At 38.1% G+C, this 24630-nt stretch overlaps 1 protein-coding gene across 1 annotated transcript; it reads right to left on the bottom strand.

Moving 5' to 3' along the window:
* Positions 1–21: 21 nt before the first annotated feature.
* Positions 22–24586, bottom strand: LOC105485326 (arginine and glutamate rich 1). The gene is made up of 4 exons (XM_011747617.2): positions 24002–24586; positions 16121–16346; positions 13740–13823; positions 22–865 (listed from the first exon to the last, which is right to left on the bottom strand). Exons 1-4 carry the CDS (start codon positions 24346–24348, stop codon positions 701–703), a joined length of 822 nt encoding a protein of 273 aa, XP_011745919.1. The 5' UTR covers positions 24349–24586; the 3' UTR covers positions 22–700.
* Between the last annotated feature and the right edge of the window lie 44 nt (positions 24587–24630).

The following is a 24630-nucleotide window of genomic DNA, read 5'->3' as shown; positions in this document are numbered from 1 at the left end:
AAAAAAAATTGCTTCAACATATGAATTTAAGACTTTACTTTATTCAGCAAAATCATTTATTTACACAATGGGGAATGCTGGTTTGAGTTTGTCAATGAAATAAAAACAAACTGAACAGAGACCAATACTGAACTGTATATGTACTTTGTATCAGAGTTGACCAACTGTTTCCTTACCTGTATCAGGAACATCAAGAGCAACAGTATCACAAGGACACTGGTTTAACAATACACCACATAGGTCCAGTAATACCCTGGGAATTTCCCAATGCAATCACCAACTTTTTCTTTTTTTATAAATATATAAAAAAACAAAAAGTCAGCAAAACCAGCATTATGATGTAGCAGAGTATAACTCTGAAGTCAGTGGGGTCAGTAAAAGCCTTATCAGACCATCCGTAGTTTTACAATGTGATCTGCTCTTCCTCAGACCACTAATATAGAATCCAAACAGGTGAAAAATATGTCACTCTTTAGAAGACAACAATGATCTGATAAGGATTTGACTTAGTGAAAGGAAAGAGAAAAAAAAAAAAAAAAAAGGGAATTGCAGAGCATAGCCCCTATTAGAACAAGCTAAATTTCCAGATTTTACAAATTAAAAAAACGAAAACAAAAACAAAAACAAAAAACCACTTCAACATGAAGCTACCATACGAAGTTTTTCCATTTTTCTTTGTAAAAAGTTCAGAGTTTGCAATTTAATCCTGGGTTTTTAATGAGAAGGACAGTTTTGGCCTGGACTTCCCCTTGCCCAGGATAATTTTTTGTTCTTCTTTTTGTTGACGTTGCCGTTCTTGTTCTAGTTTCATCCTTTCCTCATGAATCTTTCTTTGTTCTTCAACAATTCTCAACTGTTCTTCGGCCTGAAAGTTAAAAGTAAACATTAATTATAGAAATGTATTAAAAATTATCATATGTACCCCCACAACAGGTGTATCTGTTATGTATCTACAAAAAAAATTTTAATGCAAATGTAAAAAAAAGGGGTAAAAACAAGGACTTTCTATGAATTCTATGCCTTCTCAAAATTTTAGTTATGAGGTGACAACTTACACACAATGGTATGTGTCATAAAATCTGACTAAGGTCATAGAGTTTAAGTGGTAGAGAAAAAAGAATTAAAAGAGAACCCTTTATTAATTATATCTACATTTTCTTTCATTTTTAATGAAAACAAATGAACAAATTATGGAAAAGCACTTATACATTTGGGAAATAGAAATTAATTTCCACAAATCACATGTTGATATCATGACAGATTTTGTTCTATACCTATTTTTATCTCTAACTTCAGTCTACCAGATTAATAGATTGTTACTTATAAACCAAGGCACAGATTTACTCAAAGAGCAGGTTATCTACCAATTACCATATTTATAGTTAGAAGGACATACATACACACAAAAAAAACAAAAACACAGGAAAAAATCTCCACTTGGGGTTTTTGTTTGTGTGGTCAAATCATGCTGAAAAAAAAAGGGACTATATTATAGTATCAGTAGACAACCAAGAAACACCACAGACCCAATTACCTGAAGAAAAATATTAGAAAACCTTCTGACCTAACTATAAAGTACTATCGAACTTCAAAGGGACACTGGTATAACTGATTCCACTCCTGCAGTGCCTTCAACTCCTTCCATGTCAAGCGACTTCTTTCCTGCATTCTTCTACAGATTCCCCTATTTACCGAAGTCAGGCCCTTCTCACGCTTCCTAGATAGATACCATACACACATCTTCAATTCTCAACCAAGCACAATTTTAATCCCCTCCCCAAGGGGGCATTAGGCAATGCATGGAGATGATTCTGGCTGCCACAACTGGGAATGGCTCCTGGCATCCAGCAGGTAGAAGACTGGGACAATGCTACACATCCTATAATGGAGAAGACAGCTCCCACAACCAAGAATGATCTAATCAGTGCCAAAGTTGAGAAAGCATGTTCTAACTCTGGAGTTTTTAGTATCAGTTATCATGATTTATCGTTTTTCCCTTCTTTCTGTGTTCACTGCATCCTTTGAGCTGCCTACCTATTCCCCCCATCCAAAGTCAAACTTTAGATCATTGCTTCCATCTCCATTATTCTACTAAAATTATCTTCTGTATGGTCAAAATCTATTAAATTCAGTGACTTTTCTCTTTATTTAAATAAATTATTTTGTTCACTTAATTCCTTTAAAAATGTTCTCTTTCGATACATTCTCTAATGCCACACACTAAGGTTTTCCACACAATCACTTCTTTTGTCTCCAATGATAATTTTTTTTTTTTTTTAAATAAAGTGTAATGTGACTGGATTATAGGCTTTATGGCAAAGGAAGATGGAAAAGGTAACAGGACTCCGCTATGCAACACAAAATGTTTAAATTTTATCTTAAGTAGCAAAAAGAGAAGAACACAAAGAAGTTTAGACAGCAATGTGGCATAGACTAAAAAGACAAGTGTTGGAACAAATCAACAGCAGTCAAGTAAGGTCAGAGATAACAAAGATCAGAATTACAAGCAGTGAGAGAATCTGGCAAGTGACCAAGGTGGAAAATCCACAGAGAGCTAAAATGCATCTTTAAAACACAGCTCTCTAAAACCATTTTCCTATGCTACATTTATACCTAGCTACTGGACACATCCACCCGGGAGACCTAGGACTTGCTTCAAAATTCAACACGTTTAAGATTTAAATTCTTCCACTTTATCCTTAACATAAATCTGCCCTTTACATTTTCTCTTCTGCCACTCAAATTCTGTAGCTTTGTTTCATCTCTTCCTTCTTCAGTCAAGTTTATTAATTCTTGTTTTATATTCTCTGACTAGAGTTTATTTTCATTTCTTTTGCCAGCATGCCAGTTTAGGGCCACATATCTTTTGTGCATCTAAAATGGCGCCCGTTTCCAGTGTGTCCTTCAACCCATCCTACACGGTACTGCCAGACTCACCTTTCTAGACCATTGCTCGCTCACTCGTGTCCTCAAATTTCCAATGATATCCACTGTCCATGGCATACATCTTAACTTCCTAAAGTATGATGTTTCTCTAAGACTTAAGATTTTCTATAACCTGGCTCCAGCTTTGTTTCTACTCCTCTTCTAAATTCTCCTTTCTATCTTGTTCCCCCGTCTTTTGCTCATGCCATTCTTTCCTTCTATGGAAATCCTACCTGTACATCAGAATCTATTTCAAATAGCCACTCTCTTCCTTAGGCTGTCACTGATATTACAACACAAAGAATTACCTGCTTCCAGACATCATTAGTGAATTCATATGCCAATCACTTTATCCAGTTTTCATAAATCATCACAAATTTGGGATAAGAGCTTAGTGTGTGCAACTGAATCAAGATGTAATAAGGGCTCTTTGCATGCGTGCATGTGCCTAAGAAACATTTTATCAATATAATTACTCAGGTTCACTTTCTTCTAAGGTTCTAACTCAACCCTAGAAAAGCAGACTAGAGTCCTGGAGAGTGAGGGTACACAAAGCAGAACATCACAACTTTAATCCGTAAGAGAAATCTAATGAACATTACAAATATACCATTTTTTACCCTATAAGACAGAAATTCAAAGTGTGACAACACATTGCTGTGGTTTCAATGTCACCCAAGTTCACTGCTAGAATTAATGGGCATTGTTAACAGTATTAAGATGTGGGGCATTTAAGCAGTAATTAGGCCATGAGGGGTTCATCCTCATGAATGGATTAATTCTGTTATCACCCGAATGGGGTGTGGGTTGGTTACTGTGGGAATGGGCTCCTGATAAAAACATTAGTCTGGCTACCACTTTTCTCTCTCTCTAGGGCCTTCTCTGTCTAGCTTGCTCTCTATGTGATGCTTTCCACCATGGGAAGACCTCACAGGATGCCTGTGCCATGTTCTTAGGGTTCCCAGCTTCCAGAACCCTGAGCCAAGTATTTTTATAAATTACCCTGTTACAGCAGCAAAAACTGGACCAACACACATATGCTACCATATAAACAGCACTCTGACACTATCAAAATTACATCTTCATAATACTTTATGCCGCCAAGTACATTTTCTGGAATTTACATTATATACTTGTACAACAATGTGCCAGTTTTACACCCATGCGAAACTGATATATTTACAGGGTTACATATTACAACACAGTTTATAGAAAGAATGGGAAAAACCCCAAATATCCACCAATATGGGGTACATTAGAGAAATTACTAAAGATACATAAAGCAGAATATTGTATAGCTGTTAAAAACAAATAAGAGAGGAAAAAAGGAGGCCCCTATGTTCTGCAATGGAAAAATCTCCAAGTTACACTGTTAAATGAAAAAAATAAGTTCCATGTATACATGCTACCTTTGTGCAATAAAAGGAGAACTAAAATATTATGCATTTGTATCTGCCTGAATATGCGTTTACAGACATTCTGAAAAGATTTTAAAAACTCATAACTGAGTACACCTTTTGGAGATGGGGTTGGGAATGTGGGGATTGGGTTGGGTGGAAAGTAAAGGGACTTCACTGTTTCTCTTCCTAAAAAAATAAAATTTGAACCATGTGATCGTTTTGCCTAATTAAAAACAAGATTTTTAAAGTGAAGCAACTTCCTTCAGAGAAAATACTAATTCTGCACTTTAGATTGGGTAAAGAATCAAGTTTCTTCATTTAGGTCTACAAATACAGAAGGCAAAAGTGTGTATGTACGTACGTACAGAGGAGGTGATTTTCTCTGGGACTACGACTCAACAATGTTAATCACCAGTGCTAGGCATACAGTGCCTACTAGAAGTATTTAATGTAATTATTTAAAAATGAGGTGAATATACTATCTATACACAAACATTGGTATTTTGTTCTACTATGGCTTTAAACTAAGCATAAATCTTAATTACACTTTGACAAAAACAGAAAAGACTATTCAAACACAAACAGTCCTCTCTCATTTTAATACAGCCTCTCAAGTGAAAAAGCTGGTGTCCTGTTCATCCACCATCTGTAAGCGTGGTATGACCTTATACCTTATTTGCTAGGTTATGTTCCTAAATCCTACCCTCTCTCTGCAGTAACTTTTTCTTTTCTGATGACTTTACTTACCAGAGAATACAACCATTGCTCCTCTTCCCGCTTGTTTCACATTTATGCACAAGAAAGCAGTATTTGCATTGGGGGGTTGGGGATGGATATATTTATACAGATGAATAATACTAAGCAACTCACTCACAAGGATTATGTAGTGGAAAGCTTGGAGGCCAAGGAGAAAGCTAACATCCACAATACCAGAACCATTACACTGGGGCAGACTCTCCTAGCCATTATGCCAATAACCCTGTTCAATATCACAAAGGTGGCTTTCAACCTTGTACCCCAAGCTAAAGAGTGACTGGTGAGAAGAAATACACAAAAATAAAATGTTCCATTATAGTTAAAAGGCCTACTTACCCCTCCCAGTAACCTATGCCCTATTTATTTATTTATTTTTTTAGACAGTCTTGTTCTTGTTGCCAAGGCTGGAGTGCAACGGCACGATCTCGGCTCACTGCAACCTCTGCCTCCCGGGTTCAAGTGATTCTCCTGCCTCAGCCTCAGGAGTAGCTGGGACTACAGGCACGTGCCACCACGCCCAGCTAATTTGTTTGTATTTTAGTAGAGACTTTGTTTGTATTTTAGCAGAGACGGAGTTTCATCTTGTTAGCCAGGATGATCTAGATCTCCTGACCTCGTGATCCACCCGCCTTGGACTCCCAAATTGTTAGGATTACAGGCATAAGCCATCGCGCCTGGCCTCTGCCCTACCGTCTTTATCCAGAGGATCTACTGATTTTATAAAGATTACTTTTATAAGCATTCTCCGTCTTAAACTGTCTATAAATTTAATCAAGGTAGTCCTTAGCAACATTCCCTGTAGCAGAGATATTGAAATCTATTCTCCATTTGAAATATACATAACTTTATAAAATTTTAAAAATCCAAACATATATTTGTTATCAAGAGTGATTATAGAAATGGACGAAAAACAGCACAATTAGAAACTATGTCACTCTTCAGAAATGTGATTTCTACATTTTAAACCTTCCAAGATAAATAGCCTGATCCACTCTCCACTCTGCCATTTCTAATTTTAATTCCTTTATTCATCTTCCCTTCCATATAACTTTTTAAATGTATATCCCACTTTAGATAACCAATGAATAAAAATGAAAAAAATATATTTGATACGATTAGTTCTGACACTTAGTAAACTACGTCAGTAAATTTTTCTAAGGTATTCCATGTACGACGTTAAATAACAGAAGGGTGAAACACGAGGATCCCATCCATTCCTGTGACAACATATTTATTCTCATGCTTACCTCCTCAGGGTTTCTAATATGACAAACCATCATTATGGGATATCATTAGCTACCATCTAAATTCATATCACCACCTACTCCCTTTACCCCTTTTTATTCTTAATTCCCCTCTTGTGACATTTATAACAAATCATTTTTGAAACTTCAACCTTAGATAATATCTCCATGGATTCCACGTTACCTGAAGTGAAGACAACTGTTTCAAAAGGAGGAAGTGATTGAGGTTGAGCTTGGTATGCAATATTATGTACAAAAAGCACTGCCTGAGCGCTCTGGAGAGACCACTGCATAATTTTGCCAAGGAAAATCTGATGCCTTCGGGATTTTCTTTATACTTTCTGTTCTAAAATTTGACAAATAAAGGTATTATCTAGATGTGGCTCTTTTCATGTTCTGTATCCTACATTCTCTCTTTTCACCAGTTCTTCTGTCTTAGTCATTCACTATTTTGTGCACTAAGTATTCCTTAAATGCCTGGGGATACCTGGCATGAGTTTATTAGGAATGATTACATCAGGAGGGTCTTTTCTGGTTCCTACAACAGACGTCCCCCCTGCGTCTCCACTTTTTCATACCTCTTCACTCACCAAGTTTATCAGTTCTCTCTTACAGTTTCTAAGAACTGCTACTTTGGTGATTCAAGGCCCCATCTTTTGAATGGCCTTCAGTGACTTCGTGTTTCCAGTTTGTGTCCTACAAACCCATCCTTCACAATGTCAATACACTCACTCATGTCCAGAAATTTATTTTTAAAATTACTGTCTCAAATACATTAACATAAGGTCTTCAACCAGCTTTTTATATTATCATGAAAAAACCTCTCGCTCTCCGAAAATCCTTATCTGACTTATCCGAAACTTCACTTCAAATTAAAATGTTTGACATTTACATTTGGTGGCTTATTTTTCCTAAGTATTGTGCCATTTCAACTTACAGAAATGATCACTCTACTACAAGATACCCTATTCTTTTTCCAACTGTGTTAATTTCCTGTGGCCACTGTGACAAATTGCAACTGGATGAAATCTATTATGGAGGCAAGAAGTCCAAAATCAGTATCACTGGAACAAAAATCAAAGTGTTGGCAGGGATACACTTCCACCACAGAGTCTAGGGGAGAATACGTTCCTTGCCTCTTCCAGCTTCTGGTGGCTGCCAAGGTTTCTTGGTATGTGGACACTTAACTCCAAGGTCAATATCCTCAAATCTCTGTGTTTGTCTTCACATCATTTTTCCTATGTGCGTGGATTCTGTCAGGAGTCTAAACACCTTCCTTCATTATGTCATGTGTCTTTTTCAGTCCCAGTTGGCAGTTTCTGCTGAAACAACATTCTCAGAAACTTTGGAGGTCCCCTACAAGTCACATCATTAAACATGGTTCTCCACAGATATTTCCTGGATAATCTCATCTATTTCTGGCTTTTACTTAGATAGTACGGGAACCTATGAGTTACATGCATAGTTTCTTCAACAAACAAAAGGTTGTCTAGCAATACCCTTGGCCTTCTTTCCAGAGCCAGTTTTTCTAACAGTGAACATCTTTTGCCATCTGAATAGCCTGAGATTTTCTCAACATCAAGTGCTGGTGGTTCTTTCTATACTTATCAGTTCATTCTTCAATTTAGCTCTTCTTGCCACTTTACTATAAACAGGAAGAAACCAGGCTACACCTTCAACACTTCCTTAGAATTCTTCTCAGCTAAATACGAAAAAGTTTTAAGTTCTGCCTCACACACAACTGTAGGACACAATTCACCCAAGCTTTCTATTACTTAGAGAAAGGATCTCTTTCCCTGCAGTTTATAGTATGTTCCTAATTTGCTTCTGAGCCCTAACCAGAAACACCTTTAAAATCCGTATTTTTGCCAACAGTCTTTAAAGGCAATGTATGCATTTTCTATCATGTGACTCAAAACTGGAGCCTCTACCCACTGTCCAATTCCAAAACCACTTCCACATTTTTAGGTAACATATCACCACAAACTGAATAGCTCAACATAAATTTATTCTGGAGGCCAGCAGTCTGACATCAGTATCACTGGGTTGAAAGCAAGGTGTCAGCAGGGTGTCCATTCTCCTTTTGGAGTCTTTAGGGGGGAGTCTGCTCCTTGTCTCTTACAGCTTCTGGTGGCTGCCAGATTCCTTGGCTTCAGCCTACATCACTTCAATCTTCAAAGCCAACATTTTCAAATCTCTCTCTTCTGTCTTTACTTAGCTTTCTTCTCCTGTCTGTGCTATATGCTAAAATTTCCCTCTGCCTCTCTAAGAATACATGTGATGGCATTTAAGGCCCACCAGATAATCCAGAATAAACTCCCCATTGCAGATACTTAATCACATCTGCAAAAGCCCCGCCCTCCTTGTCATATATGGGCACATTCAAATTCCAGGCATTAGAATATAGACTCTTTTTCATGGAGAGAGGACAGAAGGGATTTTTCAGCCTACTATACAAACTCATTTAAAAGAAATCCCTGCTTACATTTTTCAGAGCCATCTCTCCATTGCAAAGCACACTCTGGTTAATTTTAAACTTATGTATGTGGTACACAATTGATATATAAGCAACTTTAAAACATGGCACTATATTTTCCTCTCTCAAACTGCTGAGAAACCAAACTGGTGAAATACAAAGTGGTATATAACACAATGAACTTGGCAACTGAAGAAAACTATTTCATTAGTAAAGAGATCTGTAAATCTAGAATATATAACTTGCATATACTTTAAAACCCCAAACACCCCCGTCTCCCATCAAAAGTAATTTGTCCTTCCTTTGACCAGTATGTTACCTAAAATTTTATTAAAAACTATCAGTCTATTATCATAGTTTAGGTGCTTACACCAGATTCACTAACCAGGCTGCATGGTTTGTATTTTAACATCTTGACAAGGGTATAGTTTGAGGATTTCTTCCTCCTGCTGACACAACCTTCTGGAAGAGTATTTTATTCTATAGCAAAACCTATCCCCAATTTTTAAGTCTGTTTCCCTCTCCAAAAAAGTAAAGTTCACATACATTTCGGAACAGTATCTTGAGATTTTCCAAGGCACATCATAAAAACACCATGGAGAAGACTTCAAAAAAAATTTAAGCACTATTTTTAACAAAAGAAAATTAAAATTTTCCATTGTATTACCAACCCTTCAAATACCTAAAGATAGTTATGTGTCGCCAACACTAACTCAAGAACAAAGAACAATCTGCCAAAAAGCCAAATCAAGTCATATTTGGATGCTTTTACTTTGTAAATAAAGTATGTTTGTTGGTTAATACTTTTTTTTTTGTCTCTGTTGACAAACCAAATATCTTGGTACACAATGTGGAATTGAAAAAAACAGTAACTAGCCATGGAGTAGAGCACTTAACAATGATTTTCATATATGGGTGAGCTCGTGTGGCTAGGCTAACACATTCCTTGTGGCTAGGCTATCACATTCCTTATCAGTCATTACGGGATTCAATCTGTGAACTTTTGTCAAAAGAGGCTACCAACATGGCACAAGTATACATATGTAACAAACCTGCACGTTATCCACATGTACCCTAGAACTTAAAGTATAATAAAAAAAAAAATCAAAAGTATGACTTTAATTTCTTTACTATTATTTGTATGTGATCAAAAAAGTGATATACATTACTTGTAGCATGTAGAAACCGAAGAAAAGTATAAAGTTACACATAAGACTAACAATTAAAGATAACTATTTTTAGCATTTTGGCTTATTTGTGTGTCTCTTAAAATGTGCAAGTATATGTTTCTCAAAATAAAAGGATCATATTGGACATATAAATTTTTTATTTAGCTACCTCCATCCTATTTTGTATTTCCCCTGAATTATCAAATACTTTTTGGCTACAGAAAAATCCATTGTATAATAATAATTAATTAAACAACATGGATACTTCTATTTTAAATAATCTGAGAATATCTTTGTAGGTAAAGAGGTCTCTGTATCATAACCTTGCCCACAGAGGACACTGTGAAAAACAATGGCTTTAGGGGATTTCTATTAAGGAAAAAGAAAAGAGGAGGACATTTCTTTGCTTCTCTACTGAGGTTGAGATACATTTTCAGAAATTTGTTGTAGCTGCTTCTCATCCTACCTGTGCACAAATCTCCTTTTTAATTAGGAAATTAGTCTTTACTGATCTGTAACATCATTGTATTATTTTTTCAGTTAAAATGTTTAAGAAATCTCTTTCCCCACTTCCAGGGTACTTTCATTATCAACTTGTCTTTTCTGTAATCCGCTTGCCACACAAACTTCTTAGCACACATAAGGTTGGATGGCCGCTACTTTACTACAGCTACTTCTTCCAGTATCTCAAGTTTCCACACCCTTGCCTTTGTTTTATTCTACTACCCCAAAGGCCTTTGCCCTGTTTCATTTCCTCACACTCTTGTCTGCCTTCTAATAGAACTTCCATCTATCCATCAGGGCCCAGCTCAAGGGACTACCTCTTCTAGGAAGGTTTCCCAGGCCACCCAGGGCAATTACGTCATTACCTCACACTACCTATACCACTTACCAAATATTTCCATGGTAACAAACTTTTTTTGGAGTTGTCCTTATTTCCAAAATGTGTTAAATTATTTAAAAGCACTTAATGGCTTGTCTACTTTTTCATCAAGTTGCTTTTCTCAATACAGATTTTAGTAGTTACCTTTGATCATCCTTCATCATTCATCATTTTCTAGAGGCCAGAATGTTTCTAATTCTTCTTGCTTTATATGGTATCAAGTACTTTTAATAGGAGTTTGAATATATTTTACATATTTCCCAACAAACATACACAAAGATTAAAGAATAGTGCTCAAAACTGAGAGGAAAGGGAGGGAAAAAAGCAATAAAAGTGTAAGTGGGCCTCAATGTGTACCTCCTTGCCATCTTTACACATTTTTTGTCTCCTCCTACACAAAGAATACCCTACTTTTCCTGCCAGCATATGACTACCAATAGAACCAAATAAAAAACTTTTCTTGGCCAGGCGTGGTAGCTCACACCTGTAATCCCAGCGCTTTGGGAGGACAATGCGGGCGGATTACAAGGTCAAGAGTTCGAGACCAGCCTGGCCAACGTACTGAAACCCCGTCTCTACTAAAAACACAAAAAGCAGCTGGGTGTGGTGGCGGGCACCTGTAGTCTCAGCTACTCAGGAGGCTGAGGCAGGAGAACTGCTTGAATCTGGAAAGGGGAGGTTGCAGTGAGCCGAGACTGTGCCACTGCACTCCAGCCTAGGCAACAGAGGGAGACTCTATCAAAAAAAAAAAAAAAAAAAAAAAACTCCAGTACCAATTTACTATGCTTCCAACTTTATTGAACACTGTAAGCAAACATGTTAAATATGTTCTAATTCTTACTCAACTTTCTCAAATCCAAGCCTCTTTTTCCCTAAGATATGTTTTTTACCTGAAGTTTATCACAAGCATGCCATCAGAATAGTGTCACTCTGGGCCAGGAGTGGTGGCTCACACCTGTAATCCCAGCACTTTGGGAGGCGGAGATGGGTGGATCACCAGAGGTTAGGAGTTCAAGACCAGCATGATCAACATGGTAAAATTCCATCCCTACTAAAATAGAAAAATTAGCTGGGCATGGTGGTGGGTGCCTGTAATCTCAGCTATTCAGGAGGCTGAGGCAGGAGAATAGCTTGAACCCAGGAGGTGGAGGCTGCAATGACCCGAGACCGCGCCACTGCACTTCAGCCTGGGCAACAAGAGCGAAACTCCATCTCAAAAACAAAACGAAATGAGAAGAGTGTCACTCTGATCAAATCTAAATCTGTGCGATCTGGAAAAGTGCTCATGTTAAGCATGGCCCATAGACCACTTACAATCTACAAACTAATCAATCCCCAACAAGGACAAATCAATATAAGTGTTTTAGAAGTTTTTACAGCAATACGACCTCATTTTTCTAGTAATTCATCTTAATTGTATTTTGCAAAATAGAGGTCTGAGTCAAACTGGGATTAAAAAACAAAAACTGAACATTTACTACCATTTGAGAAGCATTACATTATGACTACCAATACTTCTTCCAGTGATCACACACCAAAAGTCATATTTTTATTTTTCATGTGGGCAAACAACAGAGGACTGTAAGAATAATGTAAGGAGGCCAACCATCCCCTAGCTACCACAGGGTCAGAAGGGATCAAGATCTTGGCAGGGCACACCAAGCTTCCAGGCCACCCACATAATGAACCCAGCATAGCTATCCAGTCTAACATGTCCTAAAAGGAGGTCTAGTTCCACCTGCTCAATAATTTTGCTTCAATGATTTAACTGTCAACCATATTTTTTCCTCTTTTCTGAAACATCCACAAAAGAGGAAACCAGAGTGTATTTTACCCTTCAAAGCTCAACCTTCTAACCTCAAATTCAGATTGTACACTTTCCCTCTTCTTCCTAACTGCACTGAGGTTCTCTCCTTACATGGAATCCTGGAATCACTAAAAAAAAAAAAAAAAGTTATCACATACTTATTCATAAGCATGCAGCAATGTAACTTAGAATGACTCATCCATTTCACATTCCTATTGCCTTTTCGACTGTAGCAGATTTTAAGATTTTCTTTGGGAAAGTGGATTATGGCTTTCCAATAGATTCCATTATGGCCTTCACAAATACCAGGTGGTATTTATCAAGAATCCATTGTGCCATGCTCACTAAGTTATGTGGAATATTTCTAGCCTTATCTCTTATCCAGAGGACACTATCTTTAAGATGATGATGCTCTAGAAACAACTGCCCATATTAACTTTTTACATTCTTATTCATCCCCACTTTCAATGGGATCCACCGTTAACTAATTAGACCCACCCGGATATTTTTCTGTGTATTTATAACCACAAAATTTCTTTATACCATGTAACTGGAGCTTACAATTTGCTTCCCCTCACCCCCATCTTTTTATATTACATAATTACCGAAGACTCTGTATTTCTCGTTAAGATTATAAACTAGGAATAGGAAATTACTCTGGTGCACTTACTATCAAATAAATACTATCTACTCCTGGTAACAAGCCAACTAATACAGAGTAAAATGCTGCATATTACGGGTGGTTTAAATATATCCCCAAGCTTTTGTTGTTGTTGCTATTAGTTTTTTAGGCATATGAGAAATGTGAACGAGGTTAGGAAAAATAAAACTGGGGATACAGAACAAAACAATTTCCCCAGAAAACTTGTTTTTTAAAATCTCTGCAAATTTTGGAGTTCTGTCCAGATTGGAAGTAAAAATCGCAATTGTTTCTATTCTTGACTCAAAAAGCCTTTAAAGTTAGTCCAAAGAACCCCCTCAAAAATAAGTCAAATTATAAAGCACAAAAGTCCACAAAATCTGAAAAAAGGAAATAAAGCAAAATACAAAACACTTTTCACATAATGCTTTACACTTACCAGTTTGGCTTGTGCTTCTGCAATTTTTCGGTTATTCTCTTCCAGTATTCGCTCTAGCTCCTCACGTTTTGCACGTTCTTCCTCCTAAAGGGGAGGATATGTTAAGATATTAGAAAAACAAAATGTTTATTTTTATTGATAAATATTTACTAATCTTCCTCTGAACTTTTTTGATATGACTTACAGGGTAGCTTTATAGCTACCTTCTGTCTGACAAATGATAAACTGTGCAGTCACTAAAATTGGTTTCTAGCACTAAATTTAAATCATCCCTCCCAGTCCAAACAGCAACCAACTAAACCCTCCCTAATGATAGTTTCCTGGCAATTATTACTAATACTTTAATATCACACAAATCAACAAGGACAACTACAAAACTGGATAGTATTTACCAAATTAAAAAAATAATATATAAAATATAAATAAAGTGAATATTTGTCTCACCAATTATGTATACCTACGTATTCTTTACCTATACTCCTTTAATCAGCATTAAAAGTTGAATATTTACTGTCTTGTCCAGTGTCCTGCAGAGTGTGCTCCTCGGCTGCCATACGCGCCAGCTTCCTCTTTAAAATGATTTGTACTGTTAGCTTGGCAATACCTGCATCAGCAGCTCAACCATTTATAAAGAAACAACATACAAGGAAGGCTGAGCTGAGGAATGCAGATGTTTATGGTAAGAAGGAACAAAAAATGTAATTCATCATTCCTAAGGCAAACAATTAATAAGAAAAATACATTTACTGTTAGTGAAAAATACAAATGGTAATCCATACTTCATGGAACTACGGGCTTCTTCCATGGGGAAAATGGACTTAACATTCAGATGTTGACAATTTCGGAAGGCAGCTTATATTGTCATCTACAATCTGAACTGAAACTCAGAAATCCAGGGGATGCATGGTCAGGAAATAAAATTCTTCAACTTATTTTTTCTTGGAGAATTTAATGAGATTTTATAATGCAAACTGTATGAAGACTGCTTGATGGCTTGGGCAGTGTTCAGATCACAGCATACATATTCAAATGATTTTAATATTTGGAAAGACTGTCAGAGAGTTGTGTCCGTGTAAAAAAAAATTGTTAATATGAAACAAAAAAGCAAATGAAGAGAAAAAAATCTTACTATGATTAATAACTCGCTACAAGACAGCACCATTACTCCAAAAATATCTTCATTATTAAAAGCACTGATATAAATAAAAATTTCATACATTCAATTTTATAGTCTGTGAAACCCACTATAAATATAAGCATGCATATCTAGTTAAAGACAGGACAAGGGAAAATGCATTTTAAAAGCTAAGCTTACCAGAAAGCAAAGAGATTTAATATGTCAACTTGTCCACAATAATGCCAAGATGAAAAATGACAATGAGTCTTAATTATTTTGAGTCAAATATTTCAGTTCAAGAAAACAACTACAGGATTTCCTACGTCACACACCAACTGGATTCATATTCAGTATGCAAACTATGGTGATAAGACACTCAGGGCTGTAAAGTAATTTGCCTTGAGCGTTTCAGTGACTTTCACCAAGTTTTTGGATCCTGGAGTAATCAGTGCAAACAAGCTATAAAGCTTCAGTAGCAAATTACTGTCTCACAGAAAGACATTTTCAACTTCTGCTCCAGCTGCTGATAAAACAAATCATGTGTTTAGCTTGACTCCAGACAAGGACAACCTGTTCCTTCATAACTCTCTAGAGAAAAAAAGGAGTTGTTAGTAGATACTAAAAAAAGTGGATAAATAATCTGGATATTTTTCCTAAAAAGATTCCTTGAAACACATTAGGAAAATGGAGGGCCTTATGATCGGAATGCTAGAATTAGTCCATTGTGCTGAAGCAGGGTTTAGGGGAGGGAGTGAGGGATAAAAGAAGGAAAAAAAGAAGAGTGAGAAAACCTATTTATCAAAGCAGGTGCTATCACTCAATGTTAGGCCCTGCTCTTTTTAATCTGACTGAAGGCAAAAGCCTCTCACAGTCTAGGTAACAGAGTGATAGAATAGAAGAATATACAACCACAGGTGGATTTTTAACCTTTTCCCTTTACCACTCCCTGTCTCCCCACCGTCCTCCCAAAAAAGAATGTAAGTCCTGCAGCCATGGCAAAAGTTTCAAACACTTCTCAAATAGCCAGTTCCATTAAATCAAAAAGTATCCTTGAATATGTTTTATGAAAGCTTCCAACTTTTAAGTTATCAGTCAGCACTTCTGAATAGGCTAAAAAATTAACTTTCGCAGCAATGTTAAGTTTAGACGAGAAAGGAATTAGATAGTCTGTATTCCATCTCTTTCTGAACTGAGCAGGAGGCAGAACCCAACACTGAAAGTTTTGCCATGGACTGTCTCTACTTTCCAAACGACCGAGCGTTACCTCTCTAGCTTTTTGTGCTGCAAGCTCAGCTTGTCTCTGTCGCTCGAGTTCTTCGAGCAACTGCTTTTCCATGATGCGTTTGGCTTCCTCCACCCTTCGGAGAACTTCTCGTTCAATTTCATCCTTCCTTTTCTCCAGTTCTTCCTCCACCCTTTTTGCCACCAATTCTTCCACTCTTCGTGCTGTTTCTTCCTCGATGAGTTTTTCTTCTATTTCCTGCTGTCGACTAGCAAACAAAGCGAAAAAAACGAGTTAGATATTTATTTTTAAAACTATAAATTTAAACAAAACTAGTTTTAAGTCTATCAAGCCATTGAGCCTGATATTATTCAGTGATTTTTTCAGAATTCATTTTCACGTCACATTTAAGGAAATGACAGATGTTAACACAGAAATTCAAATGAATATAAAATCTTTTTTTCCTTTATCATATTCTAAATACAGGAGAACTGGTATATACAAAAAGCCTAATTCATTAGTTTTAATTTAGGAACGATAAATATGACACAGAAAACTACTTGTTATCGACTTTATAATCAGAGGACAAGTTGTTAAAATATATAGATTTGCTCATTTGCCAATCCCTTCGTCTGGGGCTTACAAAGTAGTAAGCAGAAATTACGTAGCAGGCAACTCAGACTGGCTGAATTCATTCCCCGCTAAGCAAAGAGAGAACACACACAGACTAAAGAGATTCAGACTGCTGGAGTAATAGTGCGTAGTTTTCACTGAAATTATGACCAACTTAAGTTTTGAACTGAAGTTCTTTAGCTTTATAGTTCCTACTGTCTTTTCTTCCTTTTGCTAATTGATTTTCAATTAAAAGCTCCTCTAGAAATACGAAAGTGGGTAAAAATATTATTTTTATTACCAGAAAAAGTTCAATAAAGCATGATACTACAGTTTTAATTACTCCAATCCCATTTTGATATTATAAACCAATTTACTCAAAATAAAATGCTGTGCTGAAATTACTGACATTCATCAAGGCACCACTGTGGAAATTCTGTACATTTTATACCAATGATATTCAGTGATAGCCACTGGTCACGTGTCTGGTCCGAACTGAAATTTAGTGTGAAGAATATAAATGATCTCCTATTTTTATTTGATTGTGTGTTAAAAATTATATTTTGGATAAAAATATACACTATAATTTCATCGATTTCTTAATGTGACTACTAAAAATTTTTATATTGCATATATTGTTCACAGTATTTCTACTTAATAGCACTCTGAGACAATAATTTGTGCTGAATGAATAAATTCTGAGGCTCTTGCAGTAAATCTAAATCCTCAGAGGCCGATTCACGTTCCAACTTTCTCACAACCCTCAAATAAAACCCACAACCTTTATCTTTTGATGACTCAATTGACATACATATATATGACAGTCATTCAATTTACCTGTTTAGTAAAGACTTTATCGTTTTTAAGTGACCTTTAAATACCCCAATCCACTTCAACTTAACTCTATTCTTCAGGATGATTCAATTCTCATCCAAGGGCTCTCATTTTCAACTCCTGTTACTTATTCACAGTGATAACACACTAACACCAATGTGTCTTAAACAATCGGATTCATTTCAGTTTCTACATTTATCCTCTACATTCTTCTGTCAAGGAGACAGTAGGTACTAGAGAAAGTATCTTTAAGGTCCTAGACGTTTGCAACACCCATTCTCAGGACTCTGTTGTTGTTTCTTAAATATTTCCCTTTTCCCTTCCAAAACTAAGTTTTCTTAAAAAAAGGTATGAAAGCCTAAGACTTATCTATGCTCCTTTTCCTTAACTTCCAATTAAATACAGTATTCGAGTGGTTTCAATAAGTCTTCATCTACAGCAGCTCAGTAAGAGAGCAGGTATCTTCCCCAACACTAAAAAAATCAATCACCAAAGGAAACCAGATGGCAACTTCAATAGAAATTAAACCACATTTCAATATAAAATGTTGTTTCTCTACTTCATCCAAAGGGAAAGAGAACTAATCAATGAAATAAGGCTGACAACTGTTGAATCTGGATAATGAGTACACAATAATAGTAATCTACCTTTGTGTATATGTAAATTTCTCATAATAAAGTGTGTACACACACACTTTTGCTAGTTGGTTCTTCTGAAATTAGTAAATGTAGAGAAGCCTAGGAAGAAACTTAATATTTAAAATTTCAAAGCCAGTACGATGTGACTTGTAACTAGCAATACTAAGTGGATCATAGTACTATTTAAAAAAAGGATAATGTAACACAGTTCCAATTAAAACTCCACACAAAGTAGAAAGAAGGCTCTAGGAGTAAAAAGTTGCCAACTTAAGAATTTGACGAAGGTGGAAGAGAACTGATACATACTCAAGGTTATTTTTGGCAGTCAAGCCATCCCTCAGCAGAAGTGCAGTGGCTAACAGGGCCTCATTTCCATAGCTTTGGCCAGTAAGCAGAAAATGAGCCAAATAAATTTACTTACAGCAAAAGCCAAATCAGAATGTTGTCAGTTCCCTGCTTCTATTTCCACTGATGACATCAAACCAGAGGGCCCATATAACAGGCAGTACAGGCAGGCCATGGGCTGCTATGCTGCTAAGGAGTCAAATCTAACTACAGCTCAGCAACTTTATAGCCCACAGGGAGGGGGCAAGTGGAAAGTCCCATGCTCAACTGAAACACTGGAGAATGAGAAATGAATGACCTAGTGCAGTTTCTCACAAAGCTGCTTATCTCCCTTTGTTCCTGGAGGAACTGCAAGGCATCCGAACATGAAAACTAAGCTTTGCAACAGGCAAGGTTCTGGGTTCCACAGCAAAACTGTTTGCCTTCAAGTGTTAGCAAGAACATAACTTCGCTGTTTTTCTTGGTAAAATTAAAAATGCTACTTCAGTAATCAGAAAAAAAATTTTAAATCAAATTTTAGAAACAGTGCTGATGGAAAGCTCAATTTTATGCCCTCGCCATACACTGAATTCAGCAAACCAATGAGCACATATACAACTGAATTAAGCATGAGTTCATCTTTAGTGATGGCAAATTTATCATCATAATCAATGATAAAACCACTATTATGTCTACTCCCATAAGAGGCATTGAACTTTCCTGAGTGGGTCATTAGTGTCTTGCAAAATAGGTATCACCTAACAGCCTATTCACTCCTTAAAACCCTTGCCATAGTTGTCACCCTCATGATGTTCTTTTCTCTAATGTTTTCCTCATGCTTCTCTGCTGAATATCCATTCTCCTGCCAATAATATGCTATACTGATGAAAGCATTAAATCAAGATCTTCCAGGTTTCCAATGGAAATGGTGTAATACTAGGTTCTACTTTATCTGTGCTCTCAGGTATTTTAAAAAGACTAGTCACAATGAACTTTAAAATGCTAACGATTAAAAACAAAACAGTAAGGCTACAGCACCTCATCACTGTTAAGAGTATTACTCCCTACAGAGTAACTGACACCATTATTTTAAAACATCTTTAAAATGTAGGAATTCAATCCTAGGGGCTTACTTCTAGGAATTGCTTAATAATTATTAGCAAACAGCATTTACTTATTACTTAATAAGTAACATATAATATTGTGCCGAAAGCTTTATATACCATATAATCATTTAAATCACATAATTATTCCTATGCATTGGGTATGTATCTCATTTTTACTGTGGCAACTAAGAACAAGGAGCTTAAGTTTCTGGACTCACGCACACTGGATGTTGCTGAGCTGTTTCTCTGAACCTACGTAGATGCCAAAGCTAATGATCTCAAGCAAGCACTATACTACTACTCTATACTGGTTTCTGCAGGACAAATGAGAGAGGCAAAGACAAGCACACAGATTTAACTACCAAAGAAAGAAAGAAAGAAAAAAGTATAGGCCAGGCACAGTGGCTCACACCTGTAATCCCAGTACTTTGGGAGGCTGAGGGAGAAGGATTCTTTGAGCCCAGGAGTTCAGGATCAGCCTGGGAAACATAGTGAAACTCTGTCTCTACAAAAATAATAAATAAATAAATACATATTCTTAACATCAACTAGGTCTTATGCCTTAATGTTCTGTCAGAGCCTTAGCCTCCAAAAATATGCGGCTTCATATACTCAATTTTCTCCTAAAAGCTCTTCTTTGCTCTCACAATAAACTGTCCAAGTATTCTAAGAATCACTCATATAGATCCCAGTTCAGTGTAGACACTCTAATTTAGAAGGCTCTTTACCTGTCATCCAGTTGAACACAGAGGATATCGGAACCTAGACATCCCAGGCTAGAGTAAGTTACTATGCCATGAACATTTTCCTGATTTGCTGCAAGTCATTTTCAGTTGTCTATTTTTCAACAATACAACATGCATGCAGCATCTCAAAAGAGCATTTAAGAAAATGGTGCTACTGGTGTGGGGGAGGGGTGAGAAGAACCACCCTGAATGGCTGGGACACAGGGATGAGAGGAAGATCTTTTGAACTGGATTTTGAACCATGTGAATTGCCTATTCAAAATTGATGGCAAAGGTCTTAAAAAATGTAAAGGCCTACCTTTTAAGCATCAAGATTACAACTTGTAAGATCACTTCTTAAATTCATCAGGCTTGGTCTGGCTCCATGTAAGTAAGTTACATTAAATAACATTACTTACTGGGAACTATTATATGCCAAATATCACCTACTTTAAATACATTATCTCCAATTTTCACAATAAGCAAGAGGTTAGAGGTAGGTGATTTATTCAACAACTCAGAATTTTAAGTGGATAAGGTTTCCAATCTTACCAAAGAATTCCTAATTAGCTAAATCCAGCAGTTGATTCTTATTTTACAGTCTCATTCCATCTATGTAGACCTCTTGAAAGGGCACCTGACATTATGCATTCTTACCATATTCCTTTCCGCTTCCACCATGGGCTTTTCTCCCCTTTCCCAACTGCAAATACAGGCATGTCCTCAGGTTCTTTCAGTCCCTTGAATGAACCGCTCTCCTCTCTCCACACTCTCCGTGGGTCATTCCATATACTCTCAAGGTTTCACTGACATTCAGAGAAGCCCCTCTTAGCTAGGCTTCAGTCTCACATGATCAACTCTGGATAAACTCAGTACAATGTATCCAAAACCAGTGCTCACAGTGGAGGCACCATTCTCTTATTCCCTTTCCCTCTCCCATATTCGCTATTCACAAAGTTTCTGACATTTTTACCAGTACCTGCCACACGGTTGTTACTGAAACATTTGGTAGATGAGTTGCAATAGCCACACTATAAACATGAGAATCAACATTCTTTTTCTGAAGTCCCACATTCCATTTAATATACCCTGAATGTTCCTTAAATCTGTCCCTCTTTTCCATTCCGACAACCATCCTCACTACTCCTGTGTAAACTTCTGTACCCACCTCTTACTTTCCATCCTATACAACAATCAAAACAAAAAAAGGCACCCTGTCATTTACCTGCTTAAAATCCTTCCTGTTTCTACGATGAAATCCAAGCTCTTTAACATGACATAAAACAACCCTAACATGATTCCCAGCCTCTATTTACCTCTCCAGTCACTCCATGACTTAAATGTTTATAGAACTTCGTGTTCTAAGTCAACAGTCACCTGATTATTCCACTTTTGAGACCATTTCCTCTATTTTGGCAGGAGTCGGGGGAGGAGGCTCTTTTCTGTGCTCCACATATGTCCTATACCTTGCCTGTCATTGTCATAGTCTTATCTCCTCCACCCTCACAGGATACTTCCTTTACACAGTTTATATTACTGTCACTAAATTTACTACACTGTATTATTGCCTATTTAATGATCTGTCTTTGAGCTAGATCAAGCTCTTGGAGAAGGGCCAATCATTTTTATATTAACAGCACTTAGCACAGTGCCTGGCACTTATTAAATGCTCAATAAACATCAGTTAAAAGAATAAACTAACCAACAGGATATGTAGACTGAAAACTATTTCCTTCCATTCCCACAGCTCCAATACTTAAGTCTTTCCACTGTTTCTTTTGCATTGCTTCCGAGGCATTAGAATATATTAAGTAACGCCTATTGCACGGCACCCAGGAATTTAGGGTACATGTGGCTGCTGGCCCTGGCCCCTTCTCATTCCTAAATACTATTGGCAGTTTGTGTCTTCTCTCAAACCAGAGAACCATACAGCCTCTATCTGCCATATTTCATTCCTGAATTTCTTCTCTGCTATCCATGTAAAGCCTGCTAAATGCTTCTATTTATTCTTTGCATACCAAGTTTCTTTTCATTTTTCCTACAAATCTTAGCTTTCTAATGGAAGGCAAGTCATTCCTCTATGGAGGACTCCTTTGTTTTCACATGAAGAAATTATCTCAGCAATGTCTCAGGTAACTTTTTATACATCCATCTATTGATAGCTATTTGAGAACTTTACAGCTAAGGGCCTTGTTGCAGACCCAAAAGTTGGATTCTACAAAATCAAGGTTTAATCTGAAATAATTACTTTACCTTTATTTTGATATATATCACTGACAGTTCTAAGTATAGGAAAAATGAGTGTTGCATGTGTTTTAAAGGAATGTTGGAAGCAAAACAGCTCCAGGTACAGCTTCCTCTGTAGTATTAGTGCTCCAGTCCTACCTTTTAGTAACTTTATTTTAGAACAAGCTGTATGTGTGCTGGAAAATCTACCTAACACAAACGCAACTACAGAAAACTACAAACCCTACGGACAATTCAGTACACATAAACTCGCCTCGAGAAAATCATAAATTCAGTAACGTTCTTGCTTCATGAGCACTTTCTAAATATTCACTGAAGAACTGACCAAACTGACCAAGTATGGCTGGTTAAATAGGCAGTTAGTAGGACTGTTCAAATCTACTTTTCAATGTGGTTTTTGGGAACTGAATACCCAGAGCATCAAAGTATGATGATCTTAAAGCAAAACACACAACAAATCCCTAAACTTCAAAACCCAAAAGTTCCTGTAGTTTGGGACTATTTATCCACATCTACTTTCATAGCCAGAAATACTTGAGAGCTGACATTTTCGGAAACACATTGTAACTCTAGTTTTCACTATTCCTCATGTGAGCAACGCCAAAACGAAAGCAACTATTCCAGTGTTTTCTGAAGAAGCACAGTGCAAGGGAAACAACAAAACACGTGTTTGCTAGAGAAATAGAAAGCAAGTTTAAAAAAGGTTAGGCTTTGGGATGGTGATTACACAGGTGAATTCAAATGCCAAAAAAACTCATCGCAGTGTACACTTAAGGTCTGTGCTTTTTTTTTTTTTTTTTTTTTTTTAACGTCTCAAGAAAGGGGTAAGGGTGTAGGCTCAAGGGGAAAAAAGCAATCCAGACACCTTAACAATAGGAATACACTAAAGTGAAAATGCATTTTTCTGGCGGACCACCTAAAGTGTATGATTCTCGGGAGTACTTAAGTTCTGTCCCAAATTTGAGCTTCAATAGAAGAATGCTTCTGGCCAGCTGTGATTCGCATCTCAAAGGTTAATTCCCTTCTCTCTTCTTCTCAAGCCGACCAGCAAACGCTCACCACCCTTCACATCTGCAGGCCAGCTCTCCCGGCCTCACTAGCCGACGCAGCTCTCCGACCTCACTCCGAACTCCATCCCTACTTCCGGGACACCACTCCTCTCACGCGCCAAAATCGCCTTCTCCTATTTAAGCCCTTTCTGCTCAAGCCCTCGAATTTTCCTTCCCGGACAACTCCTGGGTCTGTCCCACCCCAGGCCTTCCAAAAGCCAAGCCTGCTGGCCCCGCCGCCGCCTCTCCGGCCCGTTCCCGCGCCCGGTCCTCAGCCCCGTTCGGTCCCCGCCATTCTCCCAGCCCGCGCCGTCCCGCCCCGGCCCCACGCCCTCGCCCAGGGCCCCGTTCTCCGCACGCCCCGGTCCATCCCTCCGCGGACACTCACATTTTTCGCTGCCGCTCGAACTCCGCTTTCTTCTCCTCCTCCTCTCGCTTCTGCTTCTCGTCCAGGCTGCTGCGCTTGCTCACCGTGCGCCCGAAGATGTCGATGCGGTCGGGCGGGGACGAGGCGCGCTCCCGGTCCCGCTCGCGCCGGGACACGGCCGTGTTGGTGGAGCGCGAGCGGGACCGCGACTCCCGCCGCCGGTTCCGTTTACTTTCCCGAGATTTGGAACGCTTCCGCACGCGCTCCTTGTCCCGGGATCGCGACCGGGACCGGCTGCGCTTCTTGTTGTGCTTGCTGCTCTTAGTGTGCTTGGAGCGGGACGAGCTCCGGCTCCGAGACCGGCCCATCCTTCCGGGCGACGCTCTAACCGCTGGCCTCAGGCCCCTCACGCGGCCAGTTCCCCTCGCCTCCGCCTTCGGACGCGGGCTGGCGGTCCTACAGAGGCCGGAGGAAAGAAAGGTGTCGGCCAACGGACTTTCTGCCTTTTCCCGACGTCTACCGCTGCCAGGAAGGCCGCCTCCACCGAGAAAGCCGCAGCGCAAGGCGCCCCTAAGATGGCAGCTTCGGCTGCACCGGCCGCCCTTCCCACAATGCCCTGCGCGGAACGTGCCGAAGCGTGGGCCCCGCCT

Source organism: Macaca nemestrina, chromosome 16 (assembly GCF_043159975.1).
Source record: "Macaca nemestrina isolate mMacNem1 chromosome 16, mMacNem.hap1, whole genome shotgun sequence".
Lineage (NCBI taxonomy): Eukaryota > Metazoa > Chordata > Mammalia > Primates > Cercopithecidae > Macaca > Macaca nemestrina.
This window is presented reverse-complemented; position numbering and strand designations above follow the sequence as displayed.

What these genes read in the sequence shown, in the direction of transcription:
- LOC105485326 (XM_011747617.2), bottom strand. Translation starts at nt 24,348, where the DNA reads ATGGGCCGGTCTCGGAGCCGGAGCTCGTCCCGCTCCAAGCACACTAAG. An exon ending in CAGCACAAAAAGCTAGAGAG is followed by an intron (nt 13,824 to 16,120) that starts GTAACGCTCGGT and finishes CCTCCCCTTTAG; the next exon opens with GAGGAAGAACGTGCAAAACG. An exon ending in CAGAAGCACAAGCCAAACTG is followed by an intron (nt 866 to 13,739) that starts GTAAGTGTAAAG and finishes TTTAACTTTCAG; the next exon opens with GCCGAAGAACAGTTGAGAAT.